Below are 18138 nucleotides of genomic sequence, written 5' to 3' on the forward strand. Positions count from 1 at the left end.
AGGACTTCCCGAGGGACACGGTCGAATGCCTTCTCCAAGTCCACAAAGCACATGTAGACTGGTTGGGCAAACTCCCATGCACCCTCAAGAACCCTGCGGAGAGTATAGAGCTGGTCCACAGTTCCACGACCAGGACGAAAACCACACTGTTCCTCCTGAATCCGAGGTTCGACTATCCAACGTAGCCTCTTCTCCAGTACACCTGAATAAACCTTACCGGGAAGGCTGAGGAGTGTGATCCCACGATAGTTGGAACACACCCTCCGGTCCCCCTTCTTAAAGAGAGGAACCACCACCCCGGTCTGCCAATCCAGAGGTACCGCCCCCGATGTCCACGCGATGCTGCAAGGTCTTGTCAACCAAGACAGCCCCACAGCATCCGGAGCCTTAAGGAACTCCGGGCGGATCTCGTCCACCCTTGGGGCCTTGCCACCGAGGAGCTTTTTAAGTACCTCAGCGACCTCAGCCCCAGAAATAGGAGAGTCCACCACAGATTCCCCAGGCACTGCTTCCTCATAGGAAGACGTGTTGGTGGGATTGAGGAGGTCTTCGAAGTATTCCTTCCACCTATCCACAACATCCGCAGTTGAGGTCAGCAGAACACCATCCGCACCATACACGGTGTTGATAGTGCACTACTTCCCCTTCCTGAGGCGGCGGACGGTGGTCCAGAATCGCTTCGAAGCCGTCCGGAAGTCGCTTTCCGTGGCTTCCCCGAACTCCTCCCATATCCGAGTTTTTGCCTCCGCGACTGCTGAAGCTGCACACCGCTTGGCTTGTCGGTACCTGTCCACTGCCTCCGGAGTCCTATGAGCCAAAAGGACCCGGTAGGACTCCTTCTTCAGCTTGACGGCATCCCTCGCCGCTGGTGTCCACCAAGGGGTTTTAGGATTGCCGCCCCGACAGGCACCAACTACCTTGCGGCCACAGCTTCGATCTGCCGCCTCGAATATAGAGGTGCGGAACATGGTCCACTCGGACTCAATGTCCGGCACCTCCCTCGTGACATGTTCAAAGTTCTTCCGGAGGTGGGAATTGAAACTTTGTCTGACAGGAGACTCTGCCAGACGTTTCCAGCAGACCCTCACAATGCGTTTGGGCCTCCCAGGTCTGTCCGGCATCCTCCCCCACCATCGCAGCCAACTCACCACCAGGTGGTGATCGGTAGAAAGCTCCGCCCCTCTCTTCACCCGAGTGTCCAAAACATGAGGCCGCAAATCCGATGACACAACTACAAAGTCGATCATGGAACTGCGGCCTAGGGTGTCCTGGTGCTAAGTGCACATATGGACACCCTTATGTTTGAACATGGTGTTTGTTATGGACAAACTGTGACGAGCACAAAAGTCCAATAACAAAACACCACTCGGGTTCAGATCCGGGCGGCCATTCTTCCCAATCACGCCTCTCCAGGTTTCACTGTTGTTGCCAACGTGAGCGTTGAAGTCTCCCAGTAGGACAAGGGAATCACCCGGGGGAGCACTTTCCAGTACTCCCTCGAGTGTTCCCAAAAAGGGTGGGTACTCTGAACTGCAGTTTGGTGCATAAGCACAAACAACAGTCAGGACCCGTCCCTCCGAAGGCGGAGGGAGGCTACCCTTTCGTCCACCGGGTTGAACTCCAACGTACAGGATTTGAGCCGGGGGGAAACAAGAATTGCCACCCCAGCCCATCGCCTCTCACTGCCGGCAACGCCAGAGTGGAAGAGGGTCCAATCCCTTTCGAGAGAAGTGGTTCCAGAGCCCTTGCTGTGCGTCGAAGTGAGTCCGACTATATCCAGCCGGAATTTCTCGACTTCGCGCATTGGCTCAGGCTCTTTCCCCCCCAGTGACGTGACGTTCCACGTCCCAAGAGCTAGCTTCTGTAGCCGAGGATCGGACCGCCAAGTGCCCTGCCTTCGGCTGACACCCAGCTCATATTGCACCCGACCTCTATGGCCCCTGCTATGGGTGGTGAGCCCATTGGAGGGGTGACCCACGTTGCCTCTTCGGGCTGTGCCCGGCCGGGCCCCATGGGAACAGGCCCGGCCACCAGGCGCTCGCCATCGTGCCCCACCTCCGGGCCTGGCCCCACAGGGGGGCCCCGGTGACCCGCGTCCGGGCGAGGGAAATCTGGGTCCATGATTTTTCTTCTTCATAAAGGTCTTCAAGCTGCTCTTTGTCTGATCCCTCACCTAGAACCTGTTTGCCTTGGGAGACCCTACCAAGGGGCTTTATGCCCCCGGACAACATAGCTCCTGGGATCATTGGGACACGCAAACTCCTCTACCACGATAAGGTTGCAGCTCAGAGAGGAGGTTGAGGATGTCAATACAGCATTATAAGGAAGTTAACTCTCTGTGACCAAAGTGCCGCTAAATGTCGGTCCTTAATATTAGCATTATAATAATAATAATAACAATTTCGCTAATACTTGTTAACATTCAGGGAGTATTGTTGGCGCTTTTTGGGATTTTATTGGTCGGAATGGACGCAATGACATAATGGCTCCCATTTTATCCATTGTAAGCAGACTTGTATTTGTATTCTTGTTTCTTATAAGGATTGTGAATCTTAGGCAAAATTCCCCCCAAAAGTGCAGTTCCCCTTTAAGTTAAACAATACTTCCTTACTGTGATATGCTCTGTTCTCCTGGTGTGCAAAACTTTCACTCAGTGTGCAATATGGGTGTTAAAATAGTGTTGTTGTTTTATTATTTCTACACAGTCTGTGAATTTAGTATTATTTATTACTTACTTTTAGCGTGTCCATGTTTTTCATTACATTTTACTTTTGCTGCTGTATGTACAATCTGTATCTCGAACACAGAATTTATGCATTGTTAAAGTTAAAGTACCACTCATAGTCACACACACTAGGTGTGGTCAAATTACTCTCTGCATTTGACCCTTCCCTTGTTCGGGTTTAATAAAGTATATCCTATCCGATCCTATCCTATGAATACACATCTGAAGGGAAGGTAGTACAATTAAAACTCAATAGAAATGTATTAGCATGAAACCTGACACTTCATATTTGCTGAATGTAAATATAGAGTACACTAATATTTTATACCGTCTGTCGAATCGAAAAACTAATTAATTGCATTACTTCTTGGTTAAAAGGATAAAAAATATATTTTTCAGGAAAAGGACTAGCTGACATAAAGCAAAAAGTGGATTTGCTCTAAATAGCACTCCAAACACACTTGACAAGCGTAACCAATAATGCTTGCTTTGCTTTTGTTCAGCTCTCTCAAGATCTGAGTCGCTTGAAAGAACACTATGAGAAAAAGATGAAAGATCTAATGGCAAATACAGTGGGAACGGTAGAGCTGCAGCAGCTCAAACAGAAACACGAGCAGAAGGTAAAACCTGCTGTGGCTCGCCTTGCCTGCCTGTGTTCGACTGAAGTAGTTTCAACATTTGACTTTTAGAGTACCGGTTTAACCGACTTTTACTGTGAGCGTCTTTTACTGACACCATGGTACTCTCATTCTGCACTAATACGAATGTTTCATGGTGGTGGAACTGGTGATGAGCATGCCTCGTTGTCTGCTGCACTGGCCTGTTTTATTAATATGACAGCAAAAAAAGTTTAAACAAAAACAGAGTGATGCGTTGCCATGCAACATTTGTTGATTGTACGGTAAACTGGGACGCCAGTTAGTTATTATTAATTTAAGGCTTCCTAACTAATTTGTGTAGTGGTTCCTAACTGAGTTTGTTAGAAACACCTTTACATGATTGAGTCACAATTGTTTTTCTTTTCTGACCTATAGATGTTGTTACAATGTAGGAGACTCATGTTAAACAATCCCAACGCGCTAAATAATGTTAATTCATTTTGGTACGAGCTTGCATACAGTTTTGGATGCTTCTGTTTGCAAGGTTTTCCAGTCTGGCTAGGTGGTGACGTCACAGCGAGGTGGACATACTTATTTGGACATTAAAGGGTCATAGCACAATTTTTTCTTATATTTAAAACACTTCCTTTTGGTCTACATAACATGTAATGGTGGTACTTCGGTCAACAATTTGCATACATTTTTTACAGACCATCTTCAAGCTGCTTTCTGACTGTCTCTTCAGAGAGTGCCGTTTTGTGCGCGGTCTCGTTTACGTGCCAAAGCCTTCTTCCCGGCCAAGTACCTTCCGACTGCATCTCCACCCCATTAGTTATGTTGTAGTTTTTAGCGCTTCCATATGGAGTCCATTGACGGCTACAAGTTCGACTATAGTTCGACAGCGGGGAATTTTATCATTTATGTGCATGTACGAGCCAGTCTGCCCTACAACAAGAGGATGGAGCAAAAGAAGGAACTTCTTGACTACAACTTTGGTCGACAACTGAATAAAAATGACGGACTGACGCAAAACTCTTTAGTTAAACCTCTACCCTACATGGCGATATCTGCTGATGTTATCTTTAGCAAAATATTTCACTAAAATCTCAAATTCTATTCAGCATGTTTGGAGCAAGTTTGGAAGAAAGCACAATTGTTTTGTAAATATTCTTCGCCATGCCTTCATGGTTTGACAGGTAACAAAGCTGGTTTTGCATAACAGGACCACATTAATTTAAGATTTCAGTCAGAGGGGGAGGACCTCTTCCTTTGTTTTAGGCTATGATGAAACACAAAAAAGGTAGGGTAAAGTAATATTTTCATCTAATCGTAGTAAGGGCATATTAACACCGATGTCTGACATGCTGTGACATTAATGCTGATAAAACCAGCTTTTTCTATGCTGGTCTGAATCAAACATAGATTGTGCAGGTGTACCTAATGTTGGGATCAGGTTAATTTATATTATGTTTATGAAGTTATTTTTGACTTTCTAAAGAAAAAACAGAGGTAAGAACTTCAAAATATATATTTAAACAGTGTACATATTCGAAAGATAAATTATGATACCTTTGGAGAGGGTAGGGTGTGATTTATTTTGCAATCTGGGAACGCCTCCAAAAGCGGATATACCTGTATATTGTAGGCAGACTCAAAAATTGGTTTATGCTGTACAAGTGACTTTGGAGCAAGCATATTCAATATATTATACAGTGATTAACATCTTCATAGGTACCCTTTAAACTGCCACAAATAAAATTATCAATGATTAGCAGGAAGATAAATGATAAAATTCACAAGAACACTGGCAATAAAAATAAAATGACCTTTGACCCCAGTTTTCTTAGTTCATGCTCTGACAGAAAAAAACAATAATCCCTGACAACAGCAGTCAAATCTAAAAATAAGGCAGATAGGATGTATTTGTTTACCTGAGCTAATGTCCCAGTTACTGTCTGCTCAGCATTGCTTGCTGTCAACCTATATTAACATCCAGACTCTAACATTGTTTACGATCTGCTACGTTAGGCTCCATAGCACTGAGGCTTTGTGTACTAAACTTTGCCTTTCAATTATATTTCTCAGTTTGTAATGAGAGTTGCAGTTAAAAAATATGCTTGTCAATATGTTTATCCCCTAAGATGCAAAAGTTGGTGAAAGCAGCTAAAGAAGGGACCAAAGATGGACTTGAGAAAACCAAAGCTGCAGTAAAGAAGGGACGTTCTTTCATCAAAACCAAGTCTTTTTGTCATGGTATGTATAGTAAATGTCATTTAAAGTAATCTATTTAGAACACCTGATTATAAGTGAATTTAAATACATTATAATATGGTGTTATTATTTACTACTAATTTGTAGTTTTTTTTTAAATTATGGTTTACTTTTGTTACTGTATGTTTCCTCATTGTGAGATGAACAAAAGTCTCGCCTATCCTTTCCTATCCTATCCTTAAAGACACGTTAAAACAGGGGTGCACAAACTACGGCCCCAGGCCAGATCCAGCCCGCCAGCGTTCGAGATCTGGACCGCTGGATGTCCCAAGTTAAAAATATATATATATTTTTTTAATTTGTTTTTTTTTTTTAAATTCGTCTTTTCTACTCCATTTTCTACCGCTTGTTGCTTGTTACTCTCAGAGTTTCCTAGCCGCTCAGGCAAATCACATTCATTTTCCAATTGATGACGTGATATCATATATATATATATATATATATGTATGTATGTATATATATATATATATCCATTTCCATCCATTTTCTACCGCTTATTCCCTTTCGGGGTTGCGGGGGGCGCTGGTGCCTATCTCAGCTACAATCGGGCGGAAGGCGGGGTACACCCTGGACAAGTCGCAACCTCATAGCACGGCCAACAAAGATAGACAGACAACATTCAAACTCACATTCAAACACTAGGGCCAATTTAGTGTTGCCAATCAACCTATCCCCAGGTGCATGTCTTTGAAAGTCTTTGGATTTGAACCCAGGACTGCAGGAACTTCTTATTGTGTATATATATATATATATATATATATATGTATATAAAACCGCCCGGCCCCCGGCCAAATTATTTTTAAACCAATGCGGCCCCCGGGTCAAAAAGTTTGGGGACCCCTGCGTTACAGGCTCAGGAGGTGTTTGATCTTCATTTGCTAATTAGAGCAGGAACAAGTAGTTGACAACATTTAACTTTTTGACCATTTGTGAATTTTGATGATATACTGAATTTGTGTTAATTAGTCATATGCTATAATCAGTCCCTGTAATATTGTGATATTGTGCCAATTCCCGCAAATTCAACCAAACCGCACGAATGATTCGCGAAATCGCAATTTTGTCTGTTGTGCCCACAACTTCCTCGCAGATTTTGGCCAATCAGTGTCCATCCATCCATCCATTTTCTACCGCTTATTCCCTTTGGGGTTGCGGGGTGCGCTGGTGCCTATCTCAGCTACAATCGGGCGGAAGGCGGGTACATCCTGGACAAGTTGCCAACACAGATAGACAGACAACATTCACACTCACATTCACACACAAGGGCCAATTTAGTGTTGCCAATCAACCGATCCCCAGGTGCATGTCTTTGGAGGTGGGAGGAAGCCGGAGTACCCGGAGGGAACCCACGCATTCACAGGGAAGACATGCAAACTCCACACAGAAAGATCCCGAGCCCAGGATTGAACCCTGACTACTCAGGACCTTCGTATTGTGAGGCAGACGCATTAACCCCTCTTCCACCGTGAAGCCCCCAATCAGTCACCATTGCCAATTGAATTGGTCTCTGAGCGACACTCAACCCACGCATGTAACTTTCTAACCAGTGTAGACCAGTGAGTCTGAAACTTTTTTCACCAAGTACGACCTCAAAAACACTTGGTTCTCCAAGTAACAGTATAATGACCAACCCAAAATACAGTAGTGCAGTAGGCCTGAATATTCATTAAAAACAAGGCAGAGGTTTTATTTAACAAATATATTAATATTTTTAACCTTACACTCAGTTTGAACAGTAACTGTAATAAGTAATTTAATTAAGTGTTTTTTTTTTGGCATACCACTAAGTGGAGCCCACCTACCATACCACAGTTTGAGAACCACTGGTGTAGACAAGCAGGAATAGCAACGTGTAACAATATATTAGCTATTTCTTCCTTCCGCACACATTGGACTTAGTTCTGGTTCTTGTCTGTGGAGCTTAGCCCTCTGGGTAATGCAGTATATAAACATTTAGCAACACACAACCGTCCTGGCTTTCAAGGTCTTATGAATTTATATATGTTTATTAGGGGTGTGGGGAAAAATCGATTCGAATACGAATCGAATCGTTTACGTTGTGCGATTCAGAATCGATTCTCATTTTTAAAAAATCTATTTATTTTTTATTTTTTTTTTAAATAAATTTTTATTTAATGTATTTTTTTTAATCAATCCAACAAACCACTACACAGCAATACCATAACAATGCAATCCAATTCCAAAACCAAATCTGCCCCAGCAACACTCAGAACTGCAATAAACAGAGCAATTGAGAGGACACACAAACACGACACAGAACAAACCAAAAGTAGTGAAACAAAAATGAATATTATCAACAGTATCAATATTTGTTATAATTTCAGCATAGCAGTGATTAAAAATCCCTCACTGACATTATCATTAGACATTTATAAAAAAAAAAAAAAAAGAACAATAGTTGCATCGCATCTCATAAGCTTGACAACACACTGTGTCCAATATTTTCACCAAGATAAAATAAGTCATATTTTTGGTTTGTTTAATAGTTAAAACAAATTTACATTATTGCAATCAGTTGATAAAACATTGTCCTTTACAATTATAAAAGCTTTTTTTTTTTTTTAAATCTACTACTCTGCTAGCATGTCAGCAGACTGGGGTAGATCCTGATGAAATCCTATGTATTGAATGAATACAGAATCGTTTTGAATCGGAAAAATATCGTTTTTGAATCGAGAATCGAATCGAATCGAAAAAATCGATATATTATCGAATCATGACCCCAAGAATCGATATTGAATTGAATTGTGGGACACCCAAAGATTCACAGCCCTAATGTTTATATTTTATTTATCAAGGGTAAAGCAATGAAGAGCAGATTTTCATTTGCAATACCTAGCAACCGAGATGTTGAAGTATGATGATAATCAGACAACACCACCTTCCTTTGGTGGGGTTTCATTCATCCATCCATCCATTTTCTACCGCTTATTCCCTTTTGGGGTCGCGGGGGGCGCTGGCGCCTATCTCAGCTACAATCGAGCGGAAGGCGGGGTACACCCTGGACAAGTCGTTTAATTCTGGGATTATAATGTTTTTGGACTGAAATTCGATACAATACATTAAAACAATGAAGTAATTTGACAATAAGAATGTGCTTGCGAAACCATGTAGTGTCGAGTTTTAAGTCTGTGTGGTATGAAAGGAGTAAATTATCGCTACATTATTTTAAATTTTTTGTTGCAGTCATGTGCTCATTGGGTTTAAGGTTACAACACATTGAACATTGTTAACACATTCATAATGGTTATGGTTTAAGTTTATTTCAAACATGTATAAATAAGATTATGCAATTTTACAATAATGTTTAGTTTATTAGGATTCTTCTTCTTTATACTTTGTAAACTCTGAGTTTGACCAGTTTCTTAAACTGGATTATATTAGTACATTGTTTGATTTATTTGCTTAATCCATTTCATATTTTAGTTCCACATACTGATATACTAAAGATTTTCAGTGTTGTACGTGCATATAGTTGTTTTAAATAAGAGTTTTCTCTAAGGTTATATTTCTCTTTTTTTGAAAAACAAATGTTGTACATTATTGACTAGAAGGTTGTAGTTTGCTTTTTTAGAGGTTTCCAAATCATCAATACATTGAATTTCAATATTTTTAATTCAACAAATAAATAAAGGGTTTGAATGTTCTCTATAACCGACAGGATTTACTATTCTAACTGACATTTTTTGGAACATGGTTAGTGAATGAAGCGTGCTTTTGTAATTATTTCCCCATATTTCTGCACAATAACTCAGATATGGTAACACTAGCAAGCAGTAGAGAATATGTAGGGATTTTTGGTCCAGAACATATTTTTTAACATTAATTAGTTGATTTATATATTGCAACAACATTATGTTGTATATTTTTACATGAGATTTCCAGTTCATTTTATTATCTATTATTACACCCAAAATGTGGTTGCTTTAACACTTCAAATCTGTATTCTGTCAATTTGCATTCGTGTTTGACTTTCTCTTTTACTGTTACCGAATAGCACTATTTTAGTTCTACTGAGATTCAAGAGTCTGTTTTTGTCATCATCTTTTTTATTTGTTTATTTTTTTTGTTATTATTTGTTTTAGCTTCTGTGTGTTCTCTCCTGAACAAAACACTGTTGTGTCGTCTGCAAATATGACTAACTTTAAATCCTTTGTAACTTTTTAAATGTTTTCTTTTTATAGATTGAACAGTTTTGGTCCTAATATTGATTTGTAGTACGTCACATGATATATTTTGCACTGTATTCGTGGTTTAACCGAGCTTTACATATTGCTCCCTGTTGTTAAAGTAGCTTCTTATCTAGTTCAAGACCAACCCTCTGATGCCATATTGTTCAAATGTGTTAATTACAGTGCATTCAGAAAGTATGCACCGTGCTTCCACTCGATTTTTTCACATTGTGTTATGTTACAGCCTTACTCCAAAATGAAATAAATTAATTTTTGTCCTCAGAATTCTACAGATAATACCCCACAATGACAAAGTGAAAATGGTTTTTTATTTTTTTTTTATTTTGAAAATGTATTTAAGAAATCACATTTAAACAAGTATTCACAGCATTTTCTCAATATTTTGTTGAGACACCTTTGGCAGCAATTACAGCCTCAAGTATTTTTAAATACCATGCCACAAGCTAGGCACACCTATCTTTGGGCAGTTTCACCCATTCCTCTTTGCAGCACCTCTCAAGCTCCATCAGGATGGATGGGAAGGGTTTGTTTTCATCCAGGATGTCTCTGTACATTGCTGCATTCATCTTTTCCTCTATCCTGACTCTTACTACTACCACTGAAATCTATCCCCACAGCATGATGCTGCTACCACCATGCTTCACTGTAGGGATGGTGTTGGCCTAGTGATGAGAACTGTTTGGTTTCCACTTTGGCATTCACGCCAAAGAGTTCAATCTTTCTCCCATCAGACCAGAGAATCTTTCTCCCATCACACCAGAGAAGTCTAATAGTCTTTCAGGTGAATTTTGGCAAACTTTTACAAAAGAATGATTTCTGTCTGGCCACTATACCATGCAGGCCTGATTGGTGTATTGCTGCAGAGATCGATGGTTGTCCTTCTGAAAACTTCTGTAGCTCTGACAGAGTAACCATCTCGTTCTTGACCTCCCTGACTAGATTAAGATGACTGAATGTACAAAGACATTCTGGATAAAAACTAACGCTACTCACCCAACCTGATGGTGCCTAAGGGGTGCTGCAAAGAGGATTGGGTGAAACTGCCCAAATATAGGTGTGCCAAGCTTAATACTATGATTAATTCTGTCAAATGCTTTTGTTACATCCATAAACACTGCAGCTGCAAAATGTTTACCATCTATTGCATTGGTTATTTCAAATAATGCCTTGGGTGTAGAAATGTTGGTTCTGTATTTGTTCTTTGCTAGTGTTCCACTTAAATATCACAAGTACTGTAATAATAGTATCTAAAGATATCACAAGTTGATTCAATGTTATTGAAAAATAGGCCTCAAAATGTTGTACCATTTGCTGCATCCATCCATCCATCCATTTTCTACCGCTTATTCCCTTTGGGGTTGCGGGGGCGCTGGTGCCTATCTCAGCTACAATCGGGCGGAAGGCGGGGTACACCCTGGATAAGTCGCCACCTCATCGCAGCCATTTGCTGCAACTTTCTGAAAAAGCGATCGCTAACTCAAGCATTTTAAAATGCTACAATCTCAAAACAAAGCCAGTGAAATCCCAGGGAGACTGTATTGTTATCAAAATAAATAAATACATGTCTAGTAAATATGGAGGATACAAGAGCTTTGCTTTTTAAAAATTCAACAACTTGACCTAATTAACTTTTCAAAGCTGATTATGAGTTATCAGTAGTGTACCATTTTCTTATGGTTTTGTTGGATTGACTGTTAGCTCTTAGTTTTTAACATTGAACATGTCCTTTCCATACTGTATTAGAGAAAAAGTCCCACTGTTTTGAAGAAGAGGAGTCTGAATTCTTCATTGAAGTGGATTGTTTCAATGTTGAACCAATTTTGGGTCCAGCCCCAGAGAGCCTCTCACAGCAACAAGTAAGCAAAATGTCACTTTGCTACCGTTTTAATGACATTTGTAATTATGGATAACAACAGTTGTCATTTGTAGCTGGTGAGAAGATGTATACTGGGATCTATACTAGACAGTGAGAAGAACTATCTGGATGCACTGAAGAGGATTTTAGAGGTACAGCTGCTGTGATTACCCAATCGGAGTTAGATTATAGAATTTGCTGCTACATTTTGATGTCTGCCTCATCAGCAATACGAGAAGCCCCTGTCCCAGATTGAGCCAAAGCTACTGAGTGACAGGAAACTCAAGATGACTTTCTACAGAGTGCGAGAGATCCTGCAGTGCCACTTCCTGTTCCAGATCGCTCTGGCGAGCCGAGTGGCAGAGTGGGACAGCCTGGAGATGATTGGGGATGTTTTTGTAGCCTCGGTAAGCCAGCATTGTCTTACTCTTTTTTTGTTTTATAAATACTGTATTTCTCAGTGGCCTTGTGGTTAGAGTGTCCGCCCTGAGATCGGTAGGTCGTGGGTTCAAACCCCGGCCGAGTCATACCAAAGATTATAAAAATGGGACCCATTACCTCCCTGCTTGACAGTCAGCAGGTTGGATTTGGGGGTTAAATCACCAAAATTATTCACTGCTCCCCTCACCTCCCAGGGGGAGCTCAAGGGTCATTGGAGAAATGCATAGAATAATTTCACCACACCTAGTGTGTGTGTGACAATCATTGGTACTTTAACTTTTTCTTTCAGCTATGCCAAGTTATGTCCCCAAGTTATGTATCCCTTTACTCTCTTAAGAAACAAATGATGTCCCACATCTTCACTGTTGAGCTTTGATAAGTGGCTTACTGGGGGGAATACGAAGGTGATGTTGTACAGTACTATGTATAAGTGTTTTTGTAAATAAAGGTGAGTAGTTAATATGGGTTTTGTGTCCTCAAATATATTTTTTTTTAATCAATATTTATTTTAATGCCTTTTTCAACATTTGTGTTTGTCAACAGTTCTCCAAGTCAATGGTGCTGGATGCCTATTGTGAATATGTGAACAACTTTAGCACGGCAATGTCAGTGGTCAGGAAGACATGTGCATCAAAACCTGGTTTCCTGGAATTCCTAAAGGTTCGATATTACTCTGCAATTCTATCACCATTCAATTTAACATTAGATACACCTAGTTTTTCCTCGCAAAAAACACAATAATTTCATTCATGTGTACTGTGCTAGCATAGATAGTATGAATTTTTCAATGTTTGACCTTCTCCAGCATCGGCAAGAGACGAGCTCTGACCGGATGACTTTGTATGGTCTAATGATGAAACCAATCCAGAGGTTTCCACAGTTCATTCTTCTACTCCAGGTACTTGCTTTAAGTGTCAACTTCATTCCTGTTCGGTTTTCCATTTAAAGTGTTGTATTAACATCCGCCAACAGAGGGCGTGTTTTACTCACAACTACAAGCACTCTGTAACCACTAACTTGTACAATTAATAAGTGCAGGAAGGGGTCATTATCTGTTAGTATTTATACATGTAAATTATTTTAAGAATATTCTAGTGACCATTCCATAAAATGCAGACACACTGCACTCTTTTATTGTACATTCCACTACCCACTATTAAATCCCCAAACTGCACTGTGTACCTTACAGTACATGTGGTGTTGGTGCAAAATTGCAATGAAGTCACCAATGTCCAGTAAAGACATTCATGTTTGATATCAATTATTGTGTAATGTCTATGTGGCTCTTCATCAGGACATGTTAAAAAACACACCTGTGGGACATGCAGACCGTCTGCCCCTGCAAATGGCCTTAACAGAACTCGAGACCCTGGCAGAGAAGCTCAATGAAAAGAAGCGAGAAGCTGACCAGTGCTGTGAGATCCGTCACATTGCAAAAGCCATGAATGAGCGCTACCTCAACAAGGTCTGTTATATGCTGCTGTTGTTTTTTAGATGCATATATTATATATTAAATATTATATATTAGCTTTACCACCCCTTTAGTGCATTTTAGGATTTGTGTTTTGGCTAATTTTATTGGGTTTGATTTCATTATCTCCAAATGGGAACTACTAATTATTTCTATTTCTAGCATATGGCTTAGTACAAAAAAATAACTTCCCTCAAAGGTATTAGTATGTGTCTATCTACAGCAGAGGTGTCCAAACATTTTCAATTAAGGGTCGCACACTAAAAAAAAATATCAAAGAATGCGGGGGGCATTTTAATTTTTTTTTCATTTTCAAAGCCAATACTATATATATTTTTTAAGAAAAAATTCTGCATGTCGGGTTTATTTTATTATAAATAATTATGATAAATATTGGACAGATAATGATAAAAAATAATAGAAAAACAATTTTGTTCCGATTAGGCAAGATTACCTTTTCTAGGCAGGGTGAGCAAATCAACCACTCCTTTTCACCTCTTCATGTCGTAAATGTCTCCTGAGCCTATTGTAAACAAACACGTTTGAGACTACTTTAATGTTTTGGAAGAAGAAATTATCCTATGTGCTAATTGCACCAAAATGTTCCACAAACATTCCGCAAGACGGTAGAAAACATTGCGCTTCAACACATCAAGCCTTATCAGGCACCTGAAACGCCGGTATTGCTACAACAATGTTTTGAAAGCCTACTTATTTAGCCTGGTGCTAAATAAGTTGCCCCAAAGCCAGTTGCAAAAAATGGTGGGCAAAAAACTACATTTAAATTTACATTTAAAAAAATTATACCTAGAAATAAGTTAATCGGTTATCTGTATCATGCTTGGGAAGCAGGAAGTCATCTGTATTGGTATTGTCTTGAAACATTGTGCTTCCTTAGTTTTGAGCATCAACATTAGAACTTTATCATGTTCCTTTACTCCCTATTTTTTTTTTTATTACACTTTGTATCTTTTTTTATTTTATGATGTAGTATTTTTAAAATGTGGGGTGGGCCACTTAAAAAATATGCTGTGAATGGCCCCCCAAGCTGCACTTCGGACACCGCCGAGCTGCACCACCTCATCGGAGGGCCAACACGGACAAACGGACAACATTCCCACTCACACTAGGGCGAATGCAGTGTTGCCAATAACAGGCTGAAGTAAACAGAGAGAACCCACATAGTCATGGGGAGAACAGGCAAACTCCACAAAGAAAGGCTCAGAGCCCAGGAATTAAACCCAGGCCCTTCTCACTGTGAGAAGCGCTAACCACTGTGGCAATGTGCTGCTAGTCTGGGAACATATTTTTCCCATATAACTTTCACATTATACTATTGTTTCTTGTTCTCATGACCTTAAAGGATTTTGCTTCTCGTTTTAATAAAGATAGTGGAAAATGTTTCATTCGACCAAGCGTGTCCAAACTGCGGCCCGGGAGCCTTTTATGTGCATGTAAACTTAAGGGGTGCAGTAGGAGAGAGAAATAACTTAGGAAAGACATAAAGTGAGTAAAAGATAGAAAAAGCAAAACAATTATTTTAAGCAATACAAATCAACTTTCTTTGGTTCCTTTTTTTGTTTTTGTTTTTTAAATGTGACAAACGAAACAGCTCCTCTGAGCGCTTGGAGGTTGTCAGAAAAGTAATGTCCAAAAGTCTTCAATAATATATAATATAGCAATTAGGGTTGTCAACAATAACAAGTCAACTCATGTAAATAATCACAAATATTGCATGAATTATGTATATAAGCAGATTTATCACGTCATTTATTTTCACTGTACATGCTCCTTTACTTTAATTAACCACGGATGGTTACCTGAAAGGTGGAAAGGGTTGCTGTATGGTCAGTATGGCACTTTAGATAAAGTGTTACAAAATTTTGAGTAAATAAATGGCAGGCATTCAAGTACAACATTTAAAACTATGTTCCTTAATGACAATTTGACTGTAAAATTGCATTTGTGTCCAAATATTGGGGTCTTTTTTAAGTTAATTTAAATGATGCAGCAAGTTGTGGCCTGTGATTATGCATGATTAGTCCAAATTCAAAAGTGTAATTGTTCAGATTTTTTTTTTAATTATAATTTGACAGCAATAATAGTATAATAACGGGTGTAATGAAACGAGAAAAAGTTGAAATGTTGACGCTAATGCCACAAAGCTAGCATTCAGGGTTTTTTTCTCATAAAAAAAAATCTATACTCTAATCCAGTGGTTCTCAAACTTATTTCAGTGATATACCCCCTGAGAGCATTTTTTTTTTAATTAAAGTATCCCCTAATCAAAGCAAAGCATTTTTGGATGAAAAAAAAGATGAAGTAAAATACAGCACGATGTCATCAGTTTCTGATTTTCTTAAATTGTATAACAGTGCAAAATACTGCTCATTGTCGTGGTCTTTCTGGAACTATTTGGAAAAAAACATATAAAAATAACAAAAAAATAAACAAGGGATTTATTTATAAATAAAGATTTCTACACATTGAAGTAATCATCAACTTAAAGTTCCCTCTTTGGGGTTTGTAATAGAGATTCGTCTAGATTCATGAACTTAATTTTAAATATTTCTTCACAAAAAAGAAATCTTTAACATCAATAATTATGGAACATGTCCACAAACAATCTAGCTGTCAACACTGAATATTGTTGCATTTCTTTTTACTGTTTATGAACATACATTCATATTTTGTTGAAGTGTTATCCAATAAATATATTTATAAAATATTTTGAATTGTTGCTATTTTTAGAATATAAAAAAAAAATCTCACGTACCCCTTGGCATACCTTCAAGTACCCCCAGGGGTACACGTACCCCCATTTGAGAACCACTGCTGTAGTATCGTATTGGTTTTGAAAATGAAAAATATCAAAATGGCGTGCACCTGCATCCTTTGATTTTTTTCACTGTGCCGCCCTCAAAATTTGGACACCCCTGTGTTAGACCAAAAAATGATTAAAAAACAAATAATGTGTTGCTATTCTCACGTCGTAGTTGACTCACTTAATTTCCTTCAGCTTCTGAGTAATGGCAGCCGTTACCTGATTCGCTCAGACGACATGGTGGAGACCGTCTACAATGAGCGTGGTGAAGTCATCAAAACAAAGGAGCGCCGCCTTTTCCTCCTCAACGATGTTCTCATGTGTGCCACAGCCAACATTCGGTCAGTGACCTCGTACAAGATCTTTTTTAACTCTCACCCTTAAATTAAAATGTTCTTCCATTTTTGGCTATAATATATTTGCTACATCGTTTTAGAGATGAATTTTTTTCTGCTTATTTTGAGTTGTATTGTTAACTTCAAATCTAATGGTAAAATTCAAAATAAATGGTAGTAAAAGGGTAAAGAGAGATGCTTTCCACTGTGTGTTGGTGATGTCCTCTCACTGTGGATAATGAGTGATGGCAAGCTGCTTTTCTAAACGTTTTATATATATATATATATATATATATATATATATATATATATATATAATTAGGGGTGTGGGGAAAAATCGATTCGAATACGTTGTGCGATTCAGAATCGATTCTCATTTTTTTTTTTAAATATATATTTTATTTTTTTATTTTTTGGCAATCCAACAAACCACTACACAGCAATACCATAACAATGCAATCCAATTCCAAAACCAAACCTGACCCAGCAAGACTCAGAACTGCAATAAACAGAGCAATTGAGAGGAGACACAAACACGACACAGAACAAACCAAAAGTAGTGAAACAAAAATTAATATTATCAACAACAGTATCAATATTAGTTATAATTTCAGCATAGCAGTGATTAAAAATCCCTCATTTACATTGTCATTAGACATTTATAAAGAATTTAAAAAAGAACAATAGTGTCACAATGGCTTACACTTGCATCACATCTCATAAGCTTGACAACACACTGTGTCCAATGTTTTCACAAAGATAACATAAGTCATGTTATTGGTTTGTTTAATAGTTAAAACAAATTTACATTATTGCAATCAGTTGATAAAACTGTGTCCTTTATAATTATAAAAGCTTTTTAAAAAAAATATACTACTCTGTTAGCATGTCAGCAGAATGGGGTGGATCCTGCTGAAATCCTATGTATTGAATGAATACAGAATCCTTTTGAATCGGAAAAATATTGTTTTTGAATCGAGAATCGCGTTGAATCGAAAAAATCAATATATTATCGAATCGCGACCCCCAGAATCGATATTGAATCGAATTGTGGGACACCTAAAGATTCGTAGCCCTTATATATATATATATATATATATATATATATATATATATATATATATATGTATATATATATATATATATATGTATATATATATATATATATATATGTATATATATATATATATATATGTATATATATATATAAATATATATATATGTATATATATATATATATATATGTATATATATATATATATGTATATATATATATATATATATATATATATATGTATATTTATATATATACATATATATATATATATATATATGTATATATATATATATATATATATATATATGTATATATATATATATATATATATATATATATATATATA

At 38.4% G+C, this 18138-nt stretch overlaps 1 protein-coding gene across 6 annotated transcripts in view; it reads left to right on the forward strand.

Moving 5' to 3' along the window:
• Positions 1-18138, forward strand: part of arhgef10 (Rho guanine nucleotide exchange factor (GEF) 10) — a 140332-nt gene that overhangs the window by 40023 nt on the left and 82171 nt on the right. For 4 of the 6 annotated variants that reach the window (XM_061895459.1, XM_061895461.1, XM_061895462.1 and 1 more), the window contains 9 exons: positions 3229-3345; positions 5466-5577; positions 11553-11665; positions 11739-11816; positions 11892-12071; positions 12649-12765; positions 12911-13003; positions 13400-13570; positions 16596-16741. In XM_061895459.1, the coding sequence (XP_061751443.1) occupies positions 3229-3345; positions 5466-5577; positions 11553-11665; positions 11739-11816; positions 11892-12071; positions 12649-12765; positions 12911-13003; positions 13400-13570; positions 16596-16741 (1127 nt within the window). The remainder of the gene's footprint in view (positions 1-3228; positions 3346-5465; positions 5578-11552; positions 11666-11738; positions 11817-11891; positions 12072-12648; positions 12766-12910; positions 13004-13399; positions 13571-16595; positions 16742-18138) is intronic. The other 2 variants (XM_061895464.1, XM_061895465.1) reach the window with 1 other exon arrangement.

The sequence above is a fragment of the Nerophis ophidion genome, linkage group LG03, assembly GCF_033978795.1.
Source record: "Nerophis ophidion isolate RoL-2023_Sa linkage group LG03, RoL_Noph_v1.0, whole genome shotgun sequence".
In the NCBI taxonomy this organism is placed as follows: domain Eukaryota; kingdom Metazoa; phylum Chordata; class Actinopteri; order Syngnathiformes; family Syngnathidae; genus Nerophis; species Nerophis ophidion.